The sequence below is a fragment of the Chiloscyllium punctatum genome, chromosome 12 (assembly GCF_047496795.1).
Source record: "Chiloscyllium punctatum isolate Juve2018m chromosome 12, sChiPun1.3, whole genome shotgun sequence".
Taxonomy (NCBI): domain Eukaryota; kingdom Metazoa; phylum Chordata; class Chondrichthyes; order Orectolobiformes; family Hemiscylliidae; genus Chiloscyllium; species Chiloscyllium punctatum.
In genome coordinates this window covers 64,165,801-64,187,856 of record NC_092750.1, presented here as the reverse complement: position 1 = coordinate 64,187,856, position 22,056 = coordinate 64,165,801, and the positions used below count along the sequence as shown (strand labels likewise).

Sequence of the window (22,056 nt, the reverse complement as noted above, 5' to 3'; positions counted from 1 at the left end):
GGTGGGCATGGGTCTCTCTTTCTTTTTATTCCTGCACCTACAACTCAATGTAATGTTTGTAAGAAATGCCCCCAGAAATCCAACAACTGAAAGTGTGGATCATTTGACAGATCCATCTTTTTGAACTTTCTCTCAATGGATTCTATATTATTGTGGACTTTAAAGGGTTACTTTTCATTCTTGCCTCAAAAAAAAACAAACATTGGGGTGATATTTGGATGTGAGATCTGCACTTTTTTTTAAACACTTTTTCTATTTACAGCTAAAGTTATAAAAAAGCTTCATTTTTCAGTACTGAATTGACCTGTATCAGGAGATAATTTGTTTATTTTAAAAAAGAATGTAGTGAGAAAACTGTCACTGTCCACGGCTGACTAGTTTCAGGTAGGCCAACGGCTTGCAAAATAATATCACGAGATAAATTATGGAAAGAATCCAAGTGACAATTATTTTAAATCTAATTTAGACAGTGATCATAGAAACATTACCTAGCAACAATGTCTGTTTTTCACAGCTGACACTTGGTTTCCTGTCAGTTTTTCCTACTCAAGCCCTTATCAAATTAAGGCCAGAAATAGGCTTCCTCCATCTAAAGCTGGACTACAAACTTCATTTTTTTGGTCAAAATACAAAGTCAATAGCAACACACTTCACTGAGCCCTTAACAGCTCCAAGACAATTGCTGGAAAATGAGAGCATCATTAATCAAGCTATATCCTACTGTGCTAATAAGACATCCAATTCCCTAGGAAAATAACATCAATGAAATTTTTTAAGCAAGTACTAGATTCATAGATTGAAAAAAAAATATTTGCTCAGACTTAAACACTACAATTGTCCATTCCATTTGTTGTTGTTGTTACTTCTACTAGTAATAATATGCTTCTTACTTTTTTCCTATATAGCCCTTAGAGCCTCATCAAGCCCACACCAACCCTTCGAAGATCATCCCACCCCGTAACCCTATAGTTCCTATGGGTCATCCATGTAACCTGCACATCGTTGGACATTAACGGCAATTTAGAATGTCCAATCCACCTAACCTGCACATCTCTGGACCATGGGAGGAAACTGGAGCACGCAGATGAAATCCACAGGGACACGGGCAACAGTCTGGAGTTTGCACAGTGGGTGGAATCGAACCTGGGTATCTGGTACTGTAAGGCATTAAGCCACTGTGCCACCCTAATTCACAATTAATCAATGTAGTAAACCTTCCAAAGTTCGTTACCCAGTAAAGTCTGGCACCAAGCCAAATAAGATGTGATAGTAGTAGATAGGTTCTGGCAAGTTTTAAATGAGAGAAAAGAGGTTTGGGGGTGGGGGGAGTGGATGGGATTCCAGGTCTTGAGACCGCGAGTTAATGTTTTAAAATTCTACAATCAAACGCCTGAACCAGGACTTCTTCAACTGGACATCACTGGCTGGGCCAGTTTTGTTGCCTGTCCCATACTGCCCTTGAGAAGGTGGTGGTGGCTGCCACTTGACAACTGAATTGTTTGTTATACCATTTGAGCAGGCAGTTCATTGTCAATTCACTTCGTGTGGGAGTTAAAGATTAGACAAGGACAGCAGATCTACTGGAGCATTCGTGAATGAGATGAATTTCTACATCAATTCAGCATTTTTTATATTAAAATTCAGTAATAACATAGTCACCATTTCTGATATCAGCTTTTTATGTCTGCTTTACTTAATTAACTGAAATAGTGAGTAATGGGGTCGTTGAGAGGAAGATGCGATCCATGGCTCAGTGGTAGCATTCTCCTTCTCTGAGTAAAAGTCACGTGACACAACTTGCAGTGGACAGATTACAGCTCACTATTTAGAACAACAGAAATAAAGCCAAAATTGTGATAGAGATCAGCAGGCACAGAGGTGAGGGTAGGGAGAGGTGCTGTTGGGTGAGTGGAGGAAGTCGTGTGTGTTTGCATATCTCTGTGTCATGGAGTCTGGTTTATTACAATGTATTTTGTGAAGTCCTGGACAGTGGAGGGCTTCACTGAGTCTTCTGGTAACAGGAAATACAGTGAATCTGGCTAAAAGAAACTTATGTGAGGATTCCTGATGAAGGGCTTATGCCCGAAATGTCAATTCTCTTGCTCCTCGGATGCTGCCTGACCTGCTGTGCTTTTCCAGGACCACACACTCGACTCTGATCTCCAGCATCTGCAGTCCTCACTTTCTCCTATATGAGTATATAAGTACCTAGCACAAAGGAAGTTTTTGTTTTTGGCGGTCAATCATCTACCCTAATCCTAACCCTCAGTCAAAGGACATGGCTGTGGGAAGAATCCCTCAGGGTAGCCTCCTAGGCTCATCCATCTTTAATCATCTCATTAAGGACCTTCCCTCCATCATGAATGAGCATAACAGCTTTAGTTAGTAAGTTTGCAGATGACACCAAAATTGGAGGTGTAGTGGACAGCGAAGAAGGTTACCTCAGATTACAACGGGATCTTAATCAGATGGGCTAATGGGCTGAAAACTGGCAGATGAAGTTTACTTTAGATAAATGTGAGTTGCTGCATTTTGGGAAAGCAAATCTTAGAAGGACTTATAATACTTATGGTAAGGTCCTAGGGAGTGTTGCTGAACAAAGAGACCTTGGAGTGTAGGTTCATAGCTCCTTGAAAGTGGATAGGATAGTGAAGAAGGCGTTTGGTATGCTTTCCTTTATTGGTCAGAGTATTGAGTACAGGAGTTGGGAGGTCATGTTGGGGCTGTACAGGCCACTGTTGGAATATTACGTGCAATTCTGGTCTCCTTCCTATCAGAAAGATGTTGTGAAACTTGTAAATCTTTTCTGAACCCTTTCAAGAATTTTGGCAGGGTTGGGAGGATTTGAGCTACAGGGAGAGGTTGAATAGGCTAGGGCTGTTTTCCCTGGAGCATCGGAGATTTATAAAATCACAAGGGGTGTGGATTGGATAATTAGATAAAGTCTTTTCCCTGGGGTGGTGGAGTCCAGAACTAGAGGGCATCGGTTTAGGGTGATAGGGGAAAGATATAAAAGGACCTAAGGGGCAATTTTTTCACGCAGAGGGTGGTACATGTGTGGAATGAGCTGCCAGAGGATATGGTGGAGGCTAGTACAATTGCAACATTTAAAAGGCATCTGGATGGGTATATGAATAGGAAGGTTTTAAGAGGAATATGGGCCGGGTACTGGCAAGTGGGACTAGACTGGGTTGGGATATCTGGTCGACGTGGACAGGTTGGACTGGAGGGTCCGTTTCTGTGCTGCATGTCTCTATAACTCTATGAAGTTAGAAGTGGGATGTTTGCTGATGGTTGCACATTGTTCCACATCATTTATGAGCCTTCAGATACTGAAGCAGTCTAGTCTGTATACATGTGCAGCAAGATGTGGACAAAATCCAAGCTTATATGTTTCAAAGAACATTTGTGTCACACAAATGCCAGTCAACGGCTAACCCCAACAAGACTAAACCTAACCATCCACCCTTTGACATTCATTAATATGACCAAAGCTGAATTCACCACTTTCAACATCCTGAAACAAAACTGAACCAGTCATATAAATGTTATGGCTATACAAACAAGCCATAGGTGAGGAAGATGGAGGTGACTCACCTCCTCGCATCCCAGTGTCCATCATCTACAAGGCACAAGTCAGGAATGTGATGGAATACTCCCTACTTGCCAGGATGAGTGAGGCCCGAACAACGTAACAAGCTTGACACCATCCATGATAAAGCAGTCTTCCTGATCAGCACCTTGTTCACCACCTTCACTTCCCCCAACAGCTAACACTGACAGGCAGCATCTACAAGTTCCCCTGCAATAATTCACAAAGGCTCATTTGACAGTACCTTCCAAACCCATGTCCTCTTCCACTGGCACATCTACACAACATAACATTGGGCTGAAATAAAACCAAGAACTACAGACGCTGGAAATCTGAATCAAAAATAGACATCGCTGGAGAAACTCAGCAAGTCCGGTAGCATCTGTGGACAGAAAGCAGACATAAAATTTTAGTCCAGTTCTGAAGAAGGGCCACTGGACTCGAAACACTGACTTTGTTTTCTCTCCGCAGATGCTGCCAGATCTGCTGAGTTTCTCCAGCAATGTTTGTGTTTGTAACATTGGGCTGATTAGGCTTTAAGTAAGGAACATACTGCAGATATATATCTTCCCACATATAGTTATGTAAATGGTGCCCACTTTGAGAAGATAGCAGTTTTACTTGCAGTGTTTAGAGCACAGATATACAGAATGCACAAGATAATTTATTTCCTCTATGTTTTGATTCCCTTCCTCCTCCCAAGCCAATGTAATTAACTTTATCATGTGCTGAGATATCTAAATAATATTGTAACTGAACTCAGAGAATGTCCCAATCTTAACTTTATTGGTGAATCAAAACCCTTTGATATCTTGACATAAATATTTGTATTTAATTGGATCTCAAGGGCAGTCACGCAATCTGTCTACAGGCTTGGAAGCTGGTACTGTTAAATCTCCTTTGTCTGGTCCAAAACCTTCACATTGTAGTGCTGTATTTCATTTAATGAGCACAACATTTTATTGTACGGGATTTTAGAGACATAGTTGGAAAGCAAAGGTGCAGCAGTTGCTATTTTAATTAAAACAGTTATCACTTGTGAAATAGCACAAGGTTCATTTTATTCTGTCAGAAACAAGTTGTTACCACAATCATGACAGAAATATTCAAATATTCAACATCAGAGGAGTAAAGCATAGATTAGACCAATGATTTGTTCAATGACTGAGGAGCCATGTGAAAGGGACAGCATCCGGGGATTGAAGAATCAATGAACTGGTCAGTGTCTGAGGATTGAAGAGTTAGTGAATTGGTCAGTATGTGAAGTTTGAAGAATCGGTGAATTTGTCAAGGTCTGAAGATTATACAATCATTTAATGGGTCAATGCTGAAGAACTTAAGTCTGTTAGTTGAGACTGCAGCAGAAAATAATGAACAGACAAGAGAATGAAATATGCATGTTAACTTAATCTGCATCATACCTTTGCACCTTGGATTGGGCTAAATTATAAGGAGCATTAGCAGAGGTTAAGTAAGAGGTCCCCTGGGCAGTAGTTCAGGCTCAAAATGGTAAGCCGTGAACAGCTGCAGCTGACAGGGGAAGGAAAATAACTTGAAACACAAATTGTTCATCAGATAGAAACCGTAACTAAACTAATTGATTGAGTTGTGGATGAACAGAAATAAAAGTGTGAAAGATAGCACTTCTACCACAATGAACCAGATTTTAATGAAGACTATTTTTAGAAGAATTGAACGGCTGCACAGCTGGGAGCTGCAGCAGAATCATAGATCCTCCAGCAAAATGGTTTATGTCTGCCTGTTCACAAATGAAAGGTGTTCACAAATGAAATGTGGGTGGCACGGTGGCACAGTGGTTAGCACTGCTGCCTCACAGCGCCTGAGACCCGGGTTCAATTCCCGCCTCAGGCGACTGACTGTGTGGAGTTTGCACGTTCTCCCCGTGTCTGCGTGGGTTTCCTCCGGGTGCTCCGGTTTCCTCCCACAGTCCAAAGATGTGCAGGCCAGGTGAATTGGCCATGCTAAATTGCCCATAGTGTTAGGTAAGGGGTAAATGTAGATGTAGGGGTATGGGTGGGTTACGCTTCGGCGGGGCGGTGTGGACTTGTTGGGCCGAAGGGCCTGTTTCCACACTGTAAGTAATCTAATCTAATCTAATCTAATTTATCAGTTCAATCGTCCAAAAAAAAAAGCAAGCCATATCCTCTTCTCTCCATCTCCCTGTGCTCAGTTTTAGCCCCACATGTCTCTTCAAATAAAATCAAGGCAGAGACAGTAAAAGGTTGATACTTAGAGATACTTTTGACAGTGGGCAGTGGAGGTGGATATGTCCTTTATTCAACTCCATATTTTCAGGACTGACTGCAAACCCGCAATGACTTTCCTTTGATCGATGATGGTTGCAATTTGGATAACAGTTTGATGTAAGCTCCTCATCCTTAACTTTGGCACGTCTATTCACTGTTCCTGAAAGGAACATAAGAATTGGTGGACAGGGCCTTTATTTGCTCGTGTCTGTCCGGCCACTATTCAGTAAGATCATGGCTGATACACAAATGACCTATCCATCTGTCCTACCATCCTTAATGCCTCCAGCTAACTAATCTGAGATTTAAAATTTACAACTAATCCAGCCTCAGTTGCAGTTTGTGGAAGACAGTTCCAAATGTCTACCATATTTTGTGTATAAAGGTGTTTTCTAGCTTCACTTCTGAAAGATCTGGCTCGAATCATTAGACTATATGCTCTCATCCTAACCAGCAGAAATAGTATCTCTCAAAATACGCTGCTTGTTTCCTTTAATATCTTCAAAGGTTTTGGTCAAATCACCTCATGACCATCTGAATTGCAGGGAATACAATCTTATTGAGTATAAACTCTCCTCATAAGTTAACTCTTGGAGTCCATATATCATTCAACTAAATCAACCCTGCAATTCCATTATGTTCTTCCTATTGTGTGATCTCAACACTGCTAACAGTACCCAGATGTGGCTGAGCGGGACTAAAGCACGATATCTGTACTTGTATCCTCTATATAAAATCCCGTATTCAATTAGTTATTAAAAAATTCTCTGCACCTCTTCATGACACTGATCTATTTCCATGGATTTCCAAGTTTCTTTAGACCTTGACTATTTCTCAGTTCTCCCCATTTTGAAAGTACCCTGTTCTGTTCCTTTTTGGTTCCGTAGTAGATGACCAGATATTTGCCTACATCGAAACTACTGGAGGAAATATGAGTGAGAGAGTGGGGAAATGAGGAAGTGATAGAGCATTTTCACCAAGTCTTGGGTGACTTGAGAATTTTCAGGTTGGGTGTACCCCCGTTTAAATATCCATCCCATCATCACATTTGCCTCAAAGATTACTGTGGATTGAGTAACACAGACGTCAACTGCCACTATTTCTCCTTGGTTAGGAGCAAGGTGAAGAATTACAATTTAACACCTTTTGTGATGTCAAAATCACACTTCCATCTTTATATTCTGTGAGAGTGGGAGCAAGCAGCCTGAGGTGGCTGGACACAGGAGTGGGAGCAGGCAGCCTGAGGTGGCTGGACACAGGAGTGGGAGCAGGCAGCCTGAGGTGGCTAGACACAGGAGTGGGAGAAGGCAGCCTGTGGCAAGATCAAGCCCAAAGCGGGGGAGGGGGAGGTCCAGCCCTTGTGAGGAGTGCAAGCCTGGCATGGCTAGGTGTTTATGCACTGTTGTGTTAAACTTTTAACTATGTGTCTTCATTTTTCTACTTTGTAGTAAGAAGGACTGTAATGTTTAACTTAACTACAGAGCAGAAAAATAAAGAAAACTAAGATTCTGTACCTAGAAAGCTTTGTACCTAAGATGGCATCATAAGTGGCGACATAAACTTTTCATTGTACTCGTGTGAGTACATGTGACAATAAATCTAGTTCAATTCAATTCCAATCAATTCAAAGCTGTTCAATGCATGTTTATAATGTAGGATTAAACGTACACTTAATTTTGTTTAATGCTGTGTAAATTGATCCAGAATTCTTCCATACACACTCCTCTTTATTTCCTAATACCATTTCTCTTTTCTATGTCTAACTGCATGATGTCCTGTAGTTCACACACCTTTCCTGGAATTAGAATTTGCTTGTGAACTCTTCAATGTAGTTGCCCTCTCTGTACTTTTAGGCTGTACATGATGTCCTCACCCTTCTGGCTCTGTTTTGGTCACAAATTTTCACTAGCTGCACCAGTTATTTCTGAAGGGTCACACTTGAAATTTTGTTGCGTGGCACTAACTCAATGCTAAATGGAATAGATTCAGAACAGATTGAGCACCTCAAAACTGGGCAGTCACCAGGCTCTCTCTGTCATCATCATCAGCAGCAGATGTCACAATCTGTAACCTCACAGGCTGGTATCCCCTACCCTCTACCAGAAATCATCAAGCCAGGGAATCAGTGCTGGTTCAATAAGAAGTATGGGAGGGCATACCAGGGGCAGCACAGGAACTAGCTAAAATTGAGGTGTCAACCTGCTCAAGCTACAGCACTGAACTTTACGAAGATGAAATGATGGCAGCAATGTGAGACAGAAAGCGTAAGGGAACTCACAACTAAAGGGTCTCGTCACATCGAGTTTCGAATGAGAGTGTACAATTGAACAGCTAACTGGGGGAGAAGTATTCCCAAATATCCCCAGCTTTAGTGATGGGGGAGCCCAGCACATCAGTGCAAAACAAAGGTTGAAGCATTTGCAAATATCTTCAGCCAGAAGTGTCCAGTGAATGATTCATACTGGCCTCCATATGAAGTGCCCAGCATTACTGATGCCAGTCTTCAGACAGTTCAGTTCACTTCACCCCATACAATATGAAGACACAGCTGAAGGTGTGGAGTACAGTAAAAGCCAGCAGTCCTGACAATGTACTGGCTGTAGTACTGAAAGCATGTGCTTCAGAACATGTTCCCCCAGCCAAACTGCTCCAAAGTAGCTATAATTTCTGTATCCAATTGACAAATTGGAATTTGTAAAGGGTTAAATTATTCACAAAATCAGAACAAATCCAATTACTATCCCATCAGTACATTCCCAATCAAAAGGCAAGTCCTGACAGTGGTCTCTAGTAGCACTCGCTTAGCAATAACCTGCTTACTGATGCTCAGTTTGGACTTTGCAAGGATTACTTGGCTGCTGACCTCATTATAGAGTTTATCCAAAAAAAAAGAATTCTAGAGATGAGATAAAAGTAACAGCAAAGCTGCATTTGACTGATTATGCCATCAAGGAGTCCTGGCAAAGCTTGGGTCGAGGGAATTGTGCGGTAAACCATTTGCTGCTGGGGGTCATACCTGGCACATAGGAAGATGGTTATAGCTGTTTGAGGTCAGTCATCTCAGCTCCAGGGCATTTCTGGAGGAGTTCTCAGGGCAGCATCAGCTTCATCAATGACCTCCCTCCATCATAAACTCAGAAGTAGGGATACATGCTGATGAGTGCACAATGTTCTGCAACATTGACAATTTCTAGAAACTGTAGCAATCCACGCTGACAATGCAGCAAGACCTGGACTTCTTTCAGGTTCAGGCTAGTAAGAGACAAGTAACATTCAAACACCATATTTGCCAGGCAATGACTATCTCCAACATCAGAGAATCAGACCACCTCCCCATGACTTTATATAATTACTGAAATAGTTCCACAGAGGCAGGTATCCTGTCACTAAGTCACCTTTTATTTACACATGCATATAACTTGACATTGGTCTGGCTTCCTCAGAGCGAGCTCTTAGTGAACAGAATCTCTGACACCCCTTTTTATAGTCTTACCAGGCCAAAGGTCTCTCTCTAGAGCGATGACTAGTGATGGTTTAACCTGGGGGGTCACCATGTCTCAGGTGAGGAGAGAGGTTGAAAAGGAAGATTCTTCATGGTAACTTCAGCCAGTGCAGGAATTGAACTGACACTGTTGGTATCACTCTGCATTGCAAACCAGCTGGCCAGCCAACTGAGCTAACCAATTCCCACACTCCTGTTTCTATCTGTCAGCCAGGTTAACAGCTTTAATCAGGGAAATCAAATTTACCTTATGGCACATGTAGGATCCACCTTTCTTCACTTTGTCTGTACCTGAGGGAGGTCCAACCTGCAGAAACAAAATGGAATTGCATGGTCAGCGTATGCAAGATGGAAGAGCCTGAGAGATTGGGGGAATTGGTCATGTGACTGTCTGAAAAGCAAAAAGGAGTCAATGCTCATCACTGCTATCATTGTACTGTGGCTTCAAAATGTTTCTCTTCACAGTTGCCTCCAGAATATTTGGAAGCACCCAATAATGTGTGACATAGTCCTAGAAATAGAAATATTGCGATGGAACTACTTGACCCTTACAGAGCTGAATCGTTGCCACTTTTGTTGTTTTTTTTCCTGCCTCCCACAATATATAATGACCCCTACTTTAATTCAGATCAACAAATAATGGAAGTTGTGTTATAGTTTGTTTTAGTCGATTTCAAAACTTCATTTGCTGTGTGCAGCTGTTTAGTGCTGCAGACACTAATTATGTTTTATTTAATTAAGTTTTTTGTTGGTGAGGAACTGTTTAGAAGCATATTGATGACTTGATATATTCTGAATCTTTTTGGTGAAAATAGAAGCAATATCAGAACTCTGTCACTTAGCTTCAGAATGTTTTGATGTGTTATAGACATCATTAGCCTCAAAACATTATATTCCATAGTGTGCTTGCTGATAGGGATATTATAATCTATATGAGCTACCTTTGTTAAGTGTGGGGTAGTAAATATGTATAGATACAACAATATTGAGGGAAACTAGACACTGCCAATCAGTGTTGCATTGAATACAGTATTAAAAAACAGCTAGTCCCTGGAGGAATGTATCACAACATCATTCCTGTCACCTCATTCCTGGCGCAGACTGCTCACACAGCCTTTGTTATTAAGTGTAACTAATCCAAGAGATTTGGCTCAGGTTCCAAATGTGCAGAATAAACTAATGATGTCCATAACACATCAAAACATTCTGAAGCCAAGTGACAGTGTTCTGGTATTGCTTCTATTTTCACCAAAAAGATTCAGAATATACCAAGTCATCAATATGCTTCTAAACGGTTCCTCACCAACAAAAAACTTAATTAAATAAAACATATGCAGTTATATGGTCAGTCACAGCTAAGACAGAAGCGTGTTCAACTGGGCTTATATGTACCAGTAAGATGGCATCATTCATCCAGTTTAAGCTTAACGTGAAGTAGTCTTATTCTCACATGCACTTGAATGAGTCGTTGGTTATGGCACCATCTTGGGTGCAAGATACTTAAGTATTCAATACAAAATTGAAAGAGTAATAAATAAAAGTCCAGCATAAGAATAAAAAGGAAAAAAAAAGTACTCAATTTACAAATAGCTTCCCTCAATATTATTCCATCTATACATATTTACTACCCCACACTTAACAAAGGTAGTCCATATAGATTATAATATCCCTATCAGCAGGCACACTATGGAATATAATGTTTTGAGGCTGCTTCAGGGAATTTACATAATTAGTGTCTGCAGCACTAAATAGTTGCACACAGCAAATGAAGTTTTGAAAACGACTAAAACAAATTATAACACTTCTTATGACAAATGCTTACTTCTGAATGAGTGATAGGTTTGTATAATGAACATCATCCATCCTAAAACCTCCCAGAACAATGTTCGACAGCTCCCGATATGGAAACAGAAGAGATCTGGTATCCTTGGGCTAAACTGTATCTTGCTTCTATCGTGAAAAAAATTTCAGTGGAAGGGAGAAGTTAAAATTTAAAGCAGCATTAAAAAAGACGCACTGTACGAGTTTTTACATTAATATGCTGTAGTTAAGAATACAGCAGGTTACCTAGATACAGCATTAATTAATCTTTGAAATAATACTCACTATCTTCCCTTTGTTTATTTGATTTGTGTTAATTTTATGCTACTTAATGCACTCATGAGCTTATAATCAGTTATTAAAGCTCACTTTGATTTGGAATCCAAGTAATTGTGGACGGTTTAAATTCTCTGCATGAAGCTTTAGTTCAAAAGGGATGTGACTGCAGGAAGGGACTGGAAGATAATGTGCAGCACATCAAACTAAGCATTGTTACAAAAATCATTCATAAAGGTCTCCCTCTAAAATGCTTGTTTGCTTTTATAACTTATCACTTTTTTTCCTCTTGTGATCTATCACAAAAATCATTAATAAAGGTCTTCCTATAAAAAGTGTTTTTGTTTGTTATAATTCATCATTTTGCTCTCTTGTGGAGATTTGTCACTTTAGATCTCTCCTTTAAGTTGGAGGTATTCCACTGTTGTGTGTCGTAAGGTTTATCAATGAGTAAAATCTTTTAAGATATAATGAATGGCGCTTGATCCTTTTATAGCTGCTTGTCATGAAGCAACTGAATGATTAGATTAGATTCCCTACAGTGTGGAAACAGGCCCTTCGGCCCAACAAGTCCACACCAACCCTCCGAAGAGTAACCCACTTCCCTCTGACTAATGCACCTAACACTATGGGTAATTTAGTATGGCCAATCCACCTGACCTGCACATCTTTGGACTGTGGGAGGAAACCGGAGCACTCGGAGGAAACCCTCGCAGACAGAGGGAGAATGTGCAAACTCCACACAGACAGTTAGCGCTGTGAGGCTGCAGTGCTAACCACTTAGCTACCATGCCACCCACTAATTGAATCACAGCATTGTATCAGTGCAACATGCTAACTGAACTGACATTGAACACTGCCAGCCCAGGTGCAGCCTGTTTGGCAGTAGGGCTAGTTTACCAGGTGGCAGATTTTCCACCAGAACTGCACAATCAAAATCTGGGCTATCATGCAGAGTCTTGCCTGAAATCAGACAGCCAGATAGATTTTTGTTAAGCAAGTTATTAAGGGTTACAGAATCAAGGCAGAGTTAAGACATAAATCTAATTGGATGGTGAAATGGGCTCAAAGAACTGATTTGACATTTCAAATGCAATATAACTCTTCTTTGAAACAGAGTTCAATTTGGAACCAAATCTCTGTTCTGAAGGAGAGTCCTTTTGGATGTTAATTCAGTTTCTCTCTCCACAGATTCTGCCAGATCTGTTCAGTTTCTCCAGAATTTTCCATTTTTATTTCAGACTTGCAGCAAAGCAGTATCCAGTTTTTAAGAGAGAACTGAATGCCATTCCTGTTCTCCTAAATAGCATTCGCTGTGATGAGAAAAAGACTGAAATAAAATGATTTCCTATTGCCCTGAGCAAAATGTTCTTTATTTAAAGTATCTAAATTGTACAAAGATAGCAGATTATATTGAAAGATTCTTCATTAACCAACTCAATGTTTGGAACGCATTAGACACATTTTCAGGTAGTTGCTGACAACATGTTATCAAAGTGACAGCATACACTCTGTTCCCTACTTACTGGCAGAATCCCAAATCCTTATTTAAAGCAAGAGAAAAAAGGCAGACAGCTGATGGCTTGTCCAACAAACACATGTCAGTTCTGGTGATTACCACGGTTTTACAAAGCATAACAGAACCAGTTTCTAGCATTTAAAAAAAAGGTATTGAATCTCATGAATCACATCTTCCCGAAATGGTAAAACCAAAAGGTCAGCTCTCTCGTTAATTACATATACTGTCTGGAAAAACAGTAAGATGAGTTGCAAATAACTTAAGAGGATTGAATTAAGAAAAACTGCATATATCTGGGTTGAATTTCCTTCACTTAGTAAGACTGAGTGGGGATCTGATTGACGTGTGTATTAATCTAACATATGCAGGGAAACTATTACCTCTGATAAGGAAATCAAGATTTTTTTGGGGGGGGGGGATTATGGCGATGGTGGCAGGGGACTTCATCTTAAAATTAGAGCTAGGTCATTCTGTAGCAAAATCAGGAAGGACTTTTGCATCCAATGAGTAAGGGAAATTTGGAACTCCACAGTCTAAGAAGTTATGAATGTTCAAACTATTTGAGTTCAAGCTTGAAATCAATTGTTATTTGCTGAGTAAAGCTATCAAGGGATATGGAATAAAGGCAGGGAAAAAAAGCATTGAAGTATTGATCAGCCATGAACTAACTGCATAGTCAAGTAACCTTGACAGGATGAAAGGATTCCTCTTGTTCCTGGTTTTCCGATTTTTCTAGGGCTGTTATTGATTCCAAATGCATCGAAGAGTCCAATTCTGAATAATTAAAAACACAAGGGTAGTTTTTCTTATTCTATTTGCACGCATGTACAATTAAGTACTTGCAACAGGGTGGCCTGAATTTCTATCTTTCTTATGTATTAAATAGCTTAAAATGAGGGGTGTTCTTTTTGATAGAACAATATGGAAGAATTGGAAGCCTTCCAGCTATGAGAACTATCTCACGTCATTGCTCGCTACTTAGCAAATGACCTTTTCCATTTTACTTGGAAGTAGTGTAATTAAAGGAAAGGAAAAACATGCCAGTGTCTGCTACACAAACACATTACAGTGGTGGACAGGAAGAAAATCAGCTGCTCCATCACTCCCAGCCACCACTCATGATGCGTACACACTTCCTTCCCATCTTACGGCCACCTAGTTGAGTTTTAACTCTGTGGAAACTTCAACATTTCGTGTGCTTGATTTCTTCAGTAAATGGGTTTAAGTTCAAAGGAAGGCAGAGAGCTACATTTCTCCGTTTGGGTTGGAGGTCTCTTTTCTACCCATCAGCTATAACATGGCTCACAATTTGGGTTGATGTATTGAAGAATTACAAGGCTATTTGGCCCTCCAAATAACCATTTCACGTAGTGCAATTCTCCTGCCTTCTCCCTGTTCCTTTCTAAAGTCACTTTGGTCCCCCTACTCCTTTACGTTTTCTCTCTGAAATTACACCACAGTGGCCATTATCCCCTCAAGTCACCCTTTATTTACACGTAGAAAGGCATTCACATTGATCCAGCTCTCTCAGAGACAGCTCTCAGAGATGTCTGACACTCCAGTTTTTTTTGCCAGTGACAAGCAGTGCCCTTCTCATCAAAGGGCAATGCTTAACAAGGCCACACCAACTCTCCGAAGAGTAACCCACGCAAACCCATCCCCCCAACACTCCTGTTTATATCTGTCAGCCAGGGCTCCCTGATTGGAGCAGATTAACAGCCAGTATCAGGGAACTGGCGGCACGGTGGCTCAGTGGTTAGCACTGCTGCCTTACAGCACCAGGGTCCCAGGTTCGATTCCAGCCTCGGGTGACTGTCTGTATGAAGTTTGCACATTCTCCCTGTGTCTGCGTGGGTTTCCTCCCACAGTCAAAAGATGTGCAAGTCAGGTGAATTGGCCATGCTAGATTGCCCATAGTATTGGGTGCATTAGTCAGAGGGGAAATCGATCTCGGTGGGTTACTCTTCGGAGGGTCAGTGTGGACTGGTTGGGCCGAAGCGCCTGTTTCCACACTGTAGGGAATCTAATCTAATTTAAACTCATATTCTGTGATGTCCACCTGGCTGACCTCACTACAATCATTACACTCTCCATATTTGTCGCTACTAAAATGAACCATCTCATATTTCTGAAATTGAAAGTAACCTGCTACTTGTCTGCATCATTTTGAAGTTCTACACTATCCATTTACAGTTAACAATACTTCCAAGTTGTGTATAGGATCGTGGGAACCCCCGACTTTACAGTCCCTCAAGCCTGTTCCGCTGAGATCACGGTTGATCTGTGGCCTCTACCTTTTGGCCTATATCCCTTAATACCTTTTGTAACAAAAAGAAAATCCCCATATTTATTCCCCTGCAAATTCTGAAATTCGTACTCAGTACACCATGAACTAGACCATTGATATATATTGGCCATCGGAAAAGCAACAGCGACATTAGCAAGGGAAGAGTATATAACTTTGCCTACTTTGCACTGTATCAAAGGCCTTTTAGAAGTCCAGGTACAGAAAACTATGGGACCAGGAGTGCACCAGTTGATTAAGATATCTACATAATCAATGAAGAAATACACACTAAATGATACAAACGTAATGCAGGGAGTACATACATCACTGTTTTACTTTATTTACAAGATAAATCACTCAAAGAGTAATACAACTTTGCCTTAAGGAAAACTTACTGGCAGAGAGGCCTCTCACTCACAATCTTAACTGGCTACTTGGACACCATGGAGATCAGGATAATATAGTAAGCTGCTAGTATTTCAGGTATATAATTTTTGCCAGTTTATTGAGAGTGCCCATTCATTTAAGGTATCGGTTTGCCGTACACCCCTTGAACAGTATTTCCCTTATCAACTTCCTCCTTTACCTCTTCAAAAAGCTCCAGCAAATCAATCAAAAATGGGATTTTTCTTTTATTCACTCACAGGATGTGACTATCACCAACTGAGTCAATATTCACCGCTCATCCCTAATTGCCCTTGAAAAGGTGGTGTGCTGAGCTTCTTGAACTGCAATCTAGTTGGTGTTGGTTTTCCATAATTAATTAATCCAAATTAGTTCATGGGGCTATTAATGATGTCCTGAATTGTTTCTGGAAGTTCCCCAAACACAAAAGTTTAACTGACTCACCTGGAATTGCTGGGCCTATCCTTACACCCTTGTTTTTTTTTCAAAATAACATAAAGATATGTCCTGTTTGCAATTTCCCCTGGTACCACACAAGTCTGGGGAAGAATTAAAAAACACGGCCAGTGCTTCCAAGTTTCCACTCTTTCTTCCCTCAGAATCCTTGGGTGCATCTAATCAATGAGCTGAATGCCTAATCAGCTTTAAATAACAGACAGCCTGTTCAATACCTCTTCCTTGTCAATAGATTAAGTTTTTTGAGAATGTAACCAAACAGATGGAGGAGGACAGAACAGTAGATATACATAAAGCCTTTGACAAGGTTCCGCATGATTGGCTGGTGAGTGAAGTTAGATCAAATAGGATTCAGGGAGAGTTTGTCAATTGGATACAAAATTGGCTTGATGATAGGAGACAGTGTGATGGTGAAGGATTGTCTTTTGTATTGGAGGCCTGTGAGCAGCTAGGTTCTACAGGGCCAGTGCTGGGTCCACTGTTTGTCATTTAAGTAAGCAATTTGAATGAAAATTTAGGAGATTAGTAAGTTTGTGGACACCAAAATTGGTGGTATAATGGACAGTGAAGAAGGTTATCTAAGATTAAAAAGGGATCTTGATCAATTGGACTGATGGGCTGAGGATTGGTAGATGTAGTTTAATTTGGATAAGTGTGAGGTATTACATTTTGGTAAAGTAAACAAGGGCAGGGCTTATACAGTTAATAGGAGGGCCCTGAGTGGTGCTGTCAAACAGAGATACTGAGGGGTTCGGGTACATAGTTCTTGAAAGTTGTGTTACAGATAGACAAGATGGTTAAGAAGGCGCTTGCCTTCATTGCTCAGACCACTGAGTGTAGGAGTTGGGGCATCATGTTCAGGTTGTACAGGACATTGGTGAGGCCACTATTAGAGTACTGTGTACAATTCTGGTTGCCCTCCTACAGGAAGGATATGATCAAATTGAAGAGAGATCAGAAAAGATTTACCAGGATATTGCTGGGACTAGAGTATTTGAGTTATAAGCAGTTGCTGGATAGGCTGGGAATTTTTTCACTTGAGTGTGGGAGACCTTCTAGAGTCAAAAAGTGTGGCGCTGGAAAAGTACAGCTGGTCAGGCAGCATCTGAGGAGCAGGAGAGTTGATGTTTTGAATAGAAGCTTTTCATCAGGAGTGTGTGGGGCACCCAAGGGAGCTGAGAGATAAACGGGAGGGGGTGGGGCTGGGGAAAAGGTAGCTAGGAGTGTGATAGGTAGATGAAGGTGCGAGGTGATGGTGATAGGTCAAAGTGGAGGGTGGACTGGATAGGTGGGAAGGAAGATGGACAGGTAGGACAGTTCAAGAGGGCAGTGTCGAGTTGGAGGGTTGGATCTGTGATAAGGTGGGGGGAGAGATAAGGAAACTGGTGAAATTGACATTGATTCCATGTGGTTGGAGGGTCCCAAGTTGGAAAATGAAGTGTTCTTCCTCCAGTTGACAGGTGGCTAAGATTTGGCAGTGGAGGAGCCCCAGGATTTGCAAATCCTTGGCGGAGTGGGAGGGGGAGTTGAAGTGGTTGCCATAGGGCACGTGTCCCAGAGATGTTCTCTGAAACATTCTGTAAGTTGACGTCCTGTCTCCCCAATGTAGAGGAGGCCACATTGAGAGCAACGGACACAATAGATGAGGTGTTTGGATGTGCAGGAAAGTCTCTGCCAGATGTGGAAGGATCCTTTGAGGCCTTGGATGGAGGTGAGGGGAGGGGTGTGGGTGCAGGTTTTACATCACTTATGGTGGCAAGGGAAGGTGGAGGGTGTGTTGGTGGGAGGAGTGTGCCTAATGAGGGAGTCTCAGAAAGAATGGTCCATCTTCCTTCCCACCTATCCGCTCCACCCTCTGCTGTGACCTATTACCACCCCTCACCTTCATCGACCTATCGCATTCTTAGCTACCTTCCCCCCCCCCCCCCCCATTGCCACCCCCACTTCCACTTATCTCTCAGCCGCCTTGAATTTCCACTTTGCCCAGTTTACTTGTGTAAATCTCCTTTTATAGCCCTTTCATTATTTACATGCCAAAAGAAGAATTAGGCCCTTCTTTTTAATGTTGGCTGTCAGTCTCTTTTATACTCCCTCTTTACTTCTGTTATTTGCTTCATCTTTCCTCTAAACTTTCTATATTCAGCCTAGTCTTGAATTGTATTTTCAATCTGATATTGGTCACAACCATACTTTTTCTTCTTTATTGTGATTTCCATCTCCTTTGTCATCCAGGAAGCTCTGACTTTGTTTGCCCTACTTTTCTCTTTCAAGAGAGTAAACCTTGATTCTGCCCAAACTCTCTCTTTTTGTTTAGTTACTGTTTTCTCTGGCTCCAATTTATTTGGCCCAGATCCATGCCTCTCTCTTTGAAGTTCACTTTCTCTCAGTTTATTATTAGTCAAGATTGTTCAGTGTCCTTTTCCATAGTCACACTAAACCTTAAGATACAATTATTACTGTCCCATCATTGTTCCCTACTGACACTTAATCACCATGAACACTTGAAAGCTTACGTATTTCAGATATGATTTGGAAATGCGTATTTCAGATAAAGCACCTTATCTCGAAAGCAGCACTTTAAGACTTACAGTCTAGGGTAAAATATACAAGGTCCTATGCAAACAGTGAGCTGGTTCCAATTGGATAATTGCCAAAATCAAGGAACTAATCCATCATCCAGTGATTATTGATTACTGGTTGGGTGCAAGACCGTACTTTACAAAAGTAACAATTTATCAAAAGTTCATGTGTTTATACAAAGAGATTGTTGCATTCTCTCACAGATATACAAATCACTAAAAGCAATAATACAGGTTAATACGGCAATAAAATAAGAACAATCTAAGCACTGGTATTCATTTCTTGAGGGATAAAATTGAAAGTTGAAATTTTATAGAAACTTATTTAGATTACAATTGGAGAGTGCTGAACAGTTCTGGTCTCATGTTATTGTTAAAAAGGGTACTCAGGAAGGTACAAAAAAAAGACTTGCAAGGATGCTGCCAGAAATCAAGTAAAGTCGCCATAGTCTTAGTCGAATATTGTGGTGCTGGAAAACCACATTAGGTCAGGCAGCATTTGAGGAGTAGGAGAATCGATGTTTCAGGCTTAAGCCCTTGGCTCATTCCTGATGAAGGGCTTCTGTCGAAATGTTGATTTTATTTTTCCTGCTCTTCTGATGTTGCCTGACCTGCTGTGCTTTTCCAGCGCCACCCTTTGCGACTCTGACCTCTAGCATCTGCAGTCCTCAATTTCTCCTAGTCCATAGTCTTACCATACTATAGGGATGCTCTCTCATTCGAGAGAGTCAACTAGCGGTGATTTTGCCTGAGGATCACCACACCTCAGGCAAGGGGAGAGAGTTTGAGAAGGAGGGTCCTTCATGGTAACTTCAACAAGTGTGGGAACTGAACCCATGTTGTTAGCATCACACTGTTTTGCAAACTAACTGTCCAGCCAACTGAGCTAAACCCAGCAGGGCAGCATGGTAGCTTAGTGGTTAGCACTGCTGCCTCACAGCGCCAGGGACTCAAGTTTGATTTCAGCCTCGGGTGACTGAGTGGAGTTTGCACATTCTCCCCGTGCCTGCATAGGTTTCCTCTGGGTGCTCTGGTTTCCTCCCACAATCCAAAGAATAGGGTGGTGCAGGTTAGGGTGGATTGGCCATGTTCACTTGCCCATAGTGTTAGGTGCATTAGTCAGAGGGGAATGGGTCTGGATGGGTTACTGTTTGGAGGGTTGGTGTGGACTTGTTGGGCCAATGGGCCTGTTTCCACACTGTAGGGAATCTAATCTAATCAACTCCTGCTGCCAGAAATGGAACAACACATTTATTTTAAAAAAAACTGAAGATGGGGAAAGCAGAGAGGAATGATAATGGGGGCAGGTTGAGTGAAGAAAAGGGATACAGAAAGTTGAGGCTTCACATTTTTGAGTTGAGAAGAGCTTTGATTTTTCTGTACTGCTCCTTTTGTAAATAGGAGTTCACAGTGCTCCATTGTCTGACATGTCCTTCACTTGGTGGCTTTCAAAGCTCAGTTGACTTCCAGCTCCAATAGACTAGGTATCTCTACACTGGGTCATTCAATAAGGCATACATTTCTTTACTGTGGCTCAGCAGGTAGCACTCTTACCTCTTAAGAGATTCTGAATTCAAGTCCCAATTTGGAGAGTTGAACGCAAAAGGCTAACACTAAAGTTTGAGGAGGTCCTGCGTTGGCAGAGAGGCCATCTTTCAGATGAGTTGTCTGAACTTTCAGGTGGCTGTGAGAACTCACATGAACTTTATCCAAAAAAAAGAGTGAGCAAGCTCCAACCACTGCTGCCACCAGCATTTATCCCTCAACCAACAATAGCAAAGCAGATTATCTGGTCATCATCACATTGCTGTAATGTAGGGAAACCCATTCCCCCCTCCCCCCTACCCCCCCCACCCCCAACTTCATTCTCTCTCTCTCTCTCTCTCCTTTCCATCGGTCCTGAGTCTTTTTTTGATAAATATGTTACTTTGGTGCAGGTACCAGCCTTACCAACCTGTACAGAGTTGTGTAAGTTGTCTGCTGCACTTCCTTCGATGACTACACTTCAAATCTACTCAGATGCCAATAAGGTGCTTTGGGATACCCTGAGATTGTGAAAGTTGCTTTAGAAATGGAAGTATTTTTTTAAAACTGGACATAATTACTTGTGCCTTGGTATTGGTATACTTGTGCAGCATGGCTGAAATTTCAGGTTCTATATCAGCTTAAATGATGGTGAACAGGTTTTGTGGCTTCCTATGATTCTGGCTGCATTTATTATTCAACATGTTACCTCAGCACAAGGTAACACACAAAAAGATTTTACTTTCAGGGAGGTATTCAAAGAGTAATTGGAGCTGGAGGGGGAAAAATACACCTTTTCTTTAATAACCTATTTCAGCAATATTTCAATATTTAAGCACAACATTCAACATGGGCTATCCTCAGTAAAGCTTTCTGTTGATAGCTTACTTAAAAGCACCATTTAAGCACTTTACTGAAACATAGCATGTAAAAACAGCTTGTCAACTTGCACTGTAACTGCCATTTGGAATTTATTTCCTAAGACTGTGATAATATTTATGGAAAGGCAGAGGAAGAAAAGAAATTTTGATTTTAAGCTATTTGGTACAATCCTCAGTTTACGTGACTTATTACAATCCACCTAATCATGAGAATGTTCATATATAATGCTGGAATTTTGGTGTGTGTTGAGGGCGACTCTCTCATGTAAATTATAGAAAGTCACAGCACAGAAGGTCATTCAGCCAAGTGGGCTTGTGCTTGGTTTTCAGTGCACTCACTCAGAAAGCTACATTTAGAAAATTACAGGAATTACTAGTTTACTTCCTGCTCACCAGATTCTTTGATTAATATTAAACAATTATCCACTATTCAATAAGGGATCGCATGTGAATAGGTCTACATTTTTTTCCTGGGATGGTTAACAGGCTACTGATGTATTTTGTCATGTAAGTGAACACCAGTCTAGTTGACATGGTGATCTAGCAGAAAATGGAAGCAAATGATGTACAAGCACCACCTTGAATCTGATATGAACAGTATACATTTTGCAACAGAATGTAAACTTGGCTAAAAGGGTCAAACTAAAATTGACTGGAGCAAACTGTAAACTGAAAGGATTTTCTTGCATGTTTATGAACACAAAGTGCTTCTTGAAGATAGCAGCATTTTAAACTGCTTCAGGAATTTAGCACAGTAATTGCAGAACTCTGATAAAGTTATGGTATCAAGGTGTTGGCTAATTTGTAGATTCTCATTAAACACATAAGGATGCTTAGGACAACCATTTCTATTGCCTGGCAAATATTACATGAGCAAATTCCATCCAAATGGAGAAATAATTAATATGAATGACCAGGCTGTCCATACTAATGGTTGATTAAATCTG

At 41.1% G+C, this 22,056-nt stretch overlaps 1 protein-coding gene across 3 annotated transcripts in view; it reads right to left on the bottom strand.

The window, feature by feature from the left end:
• sumf1 (sulfatase modifying factor 1) overlaps positions 1-22,056 on the bottom strand; it is a 164,797-nt gene that overhangs the window by 10,178 nt on the left and 132,563 nt on the right. For all 3 annotated transcript variants that reach the window (XM_072582665.1, XM_072582664.1, XM_072582666.1), the window contains exon 8: positions 9,609-9,668. In XM_072582665.1, the coding sequence (XP_072438766.1) occupies positions 9,609-9,668 (60 nt within the window). The remainder of the gene's footprint in view (positions 1-9,608; positions 9,669-22,056) is intronic.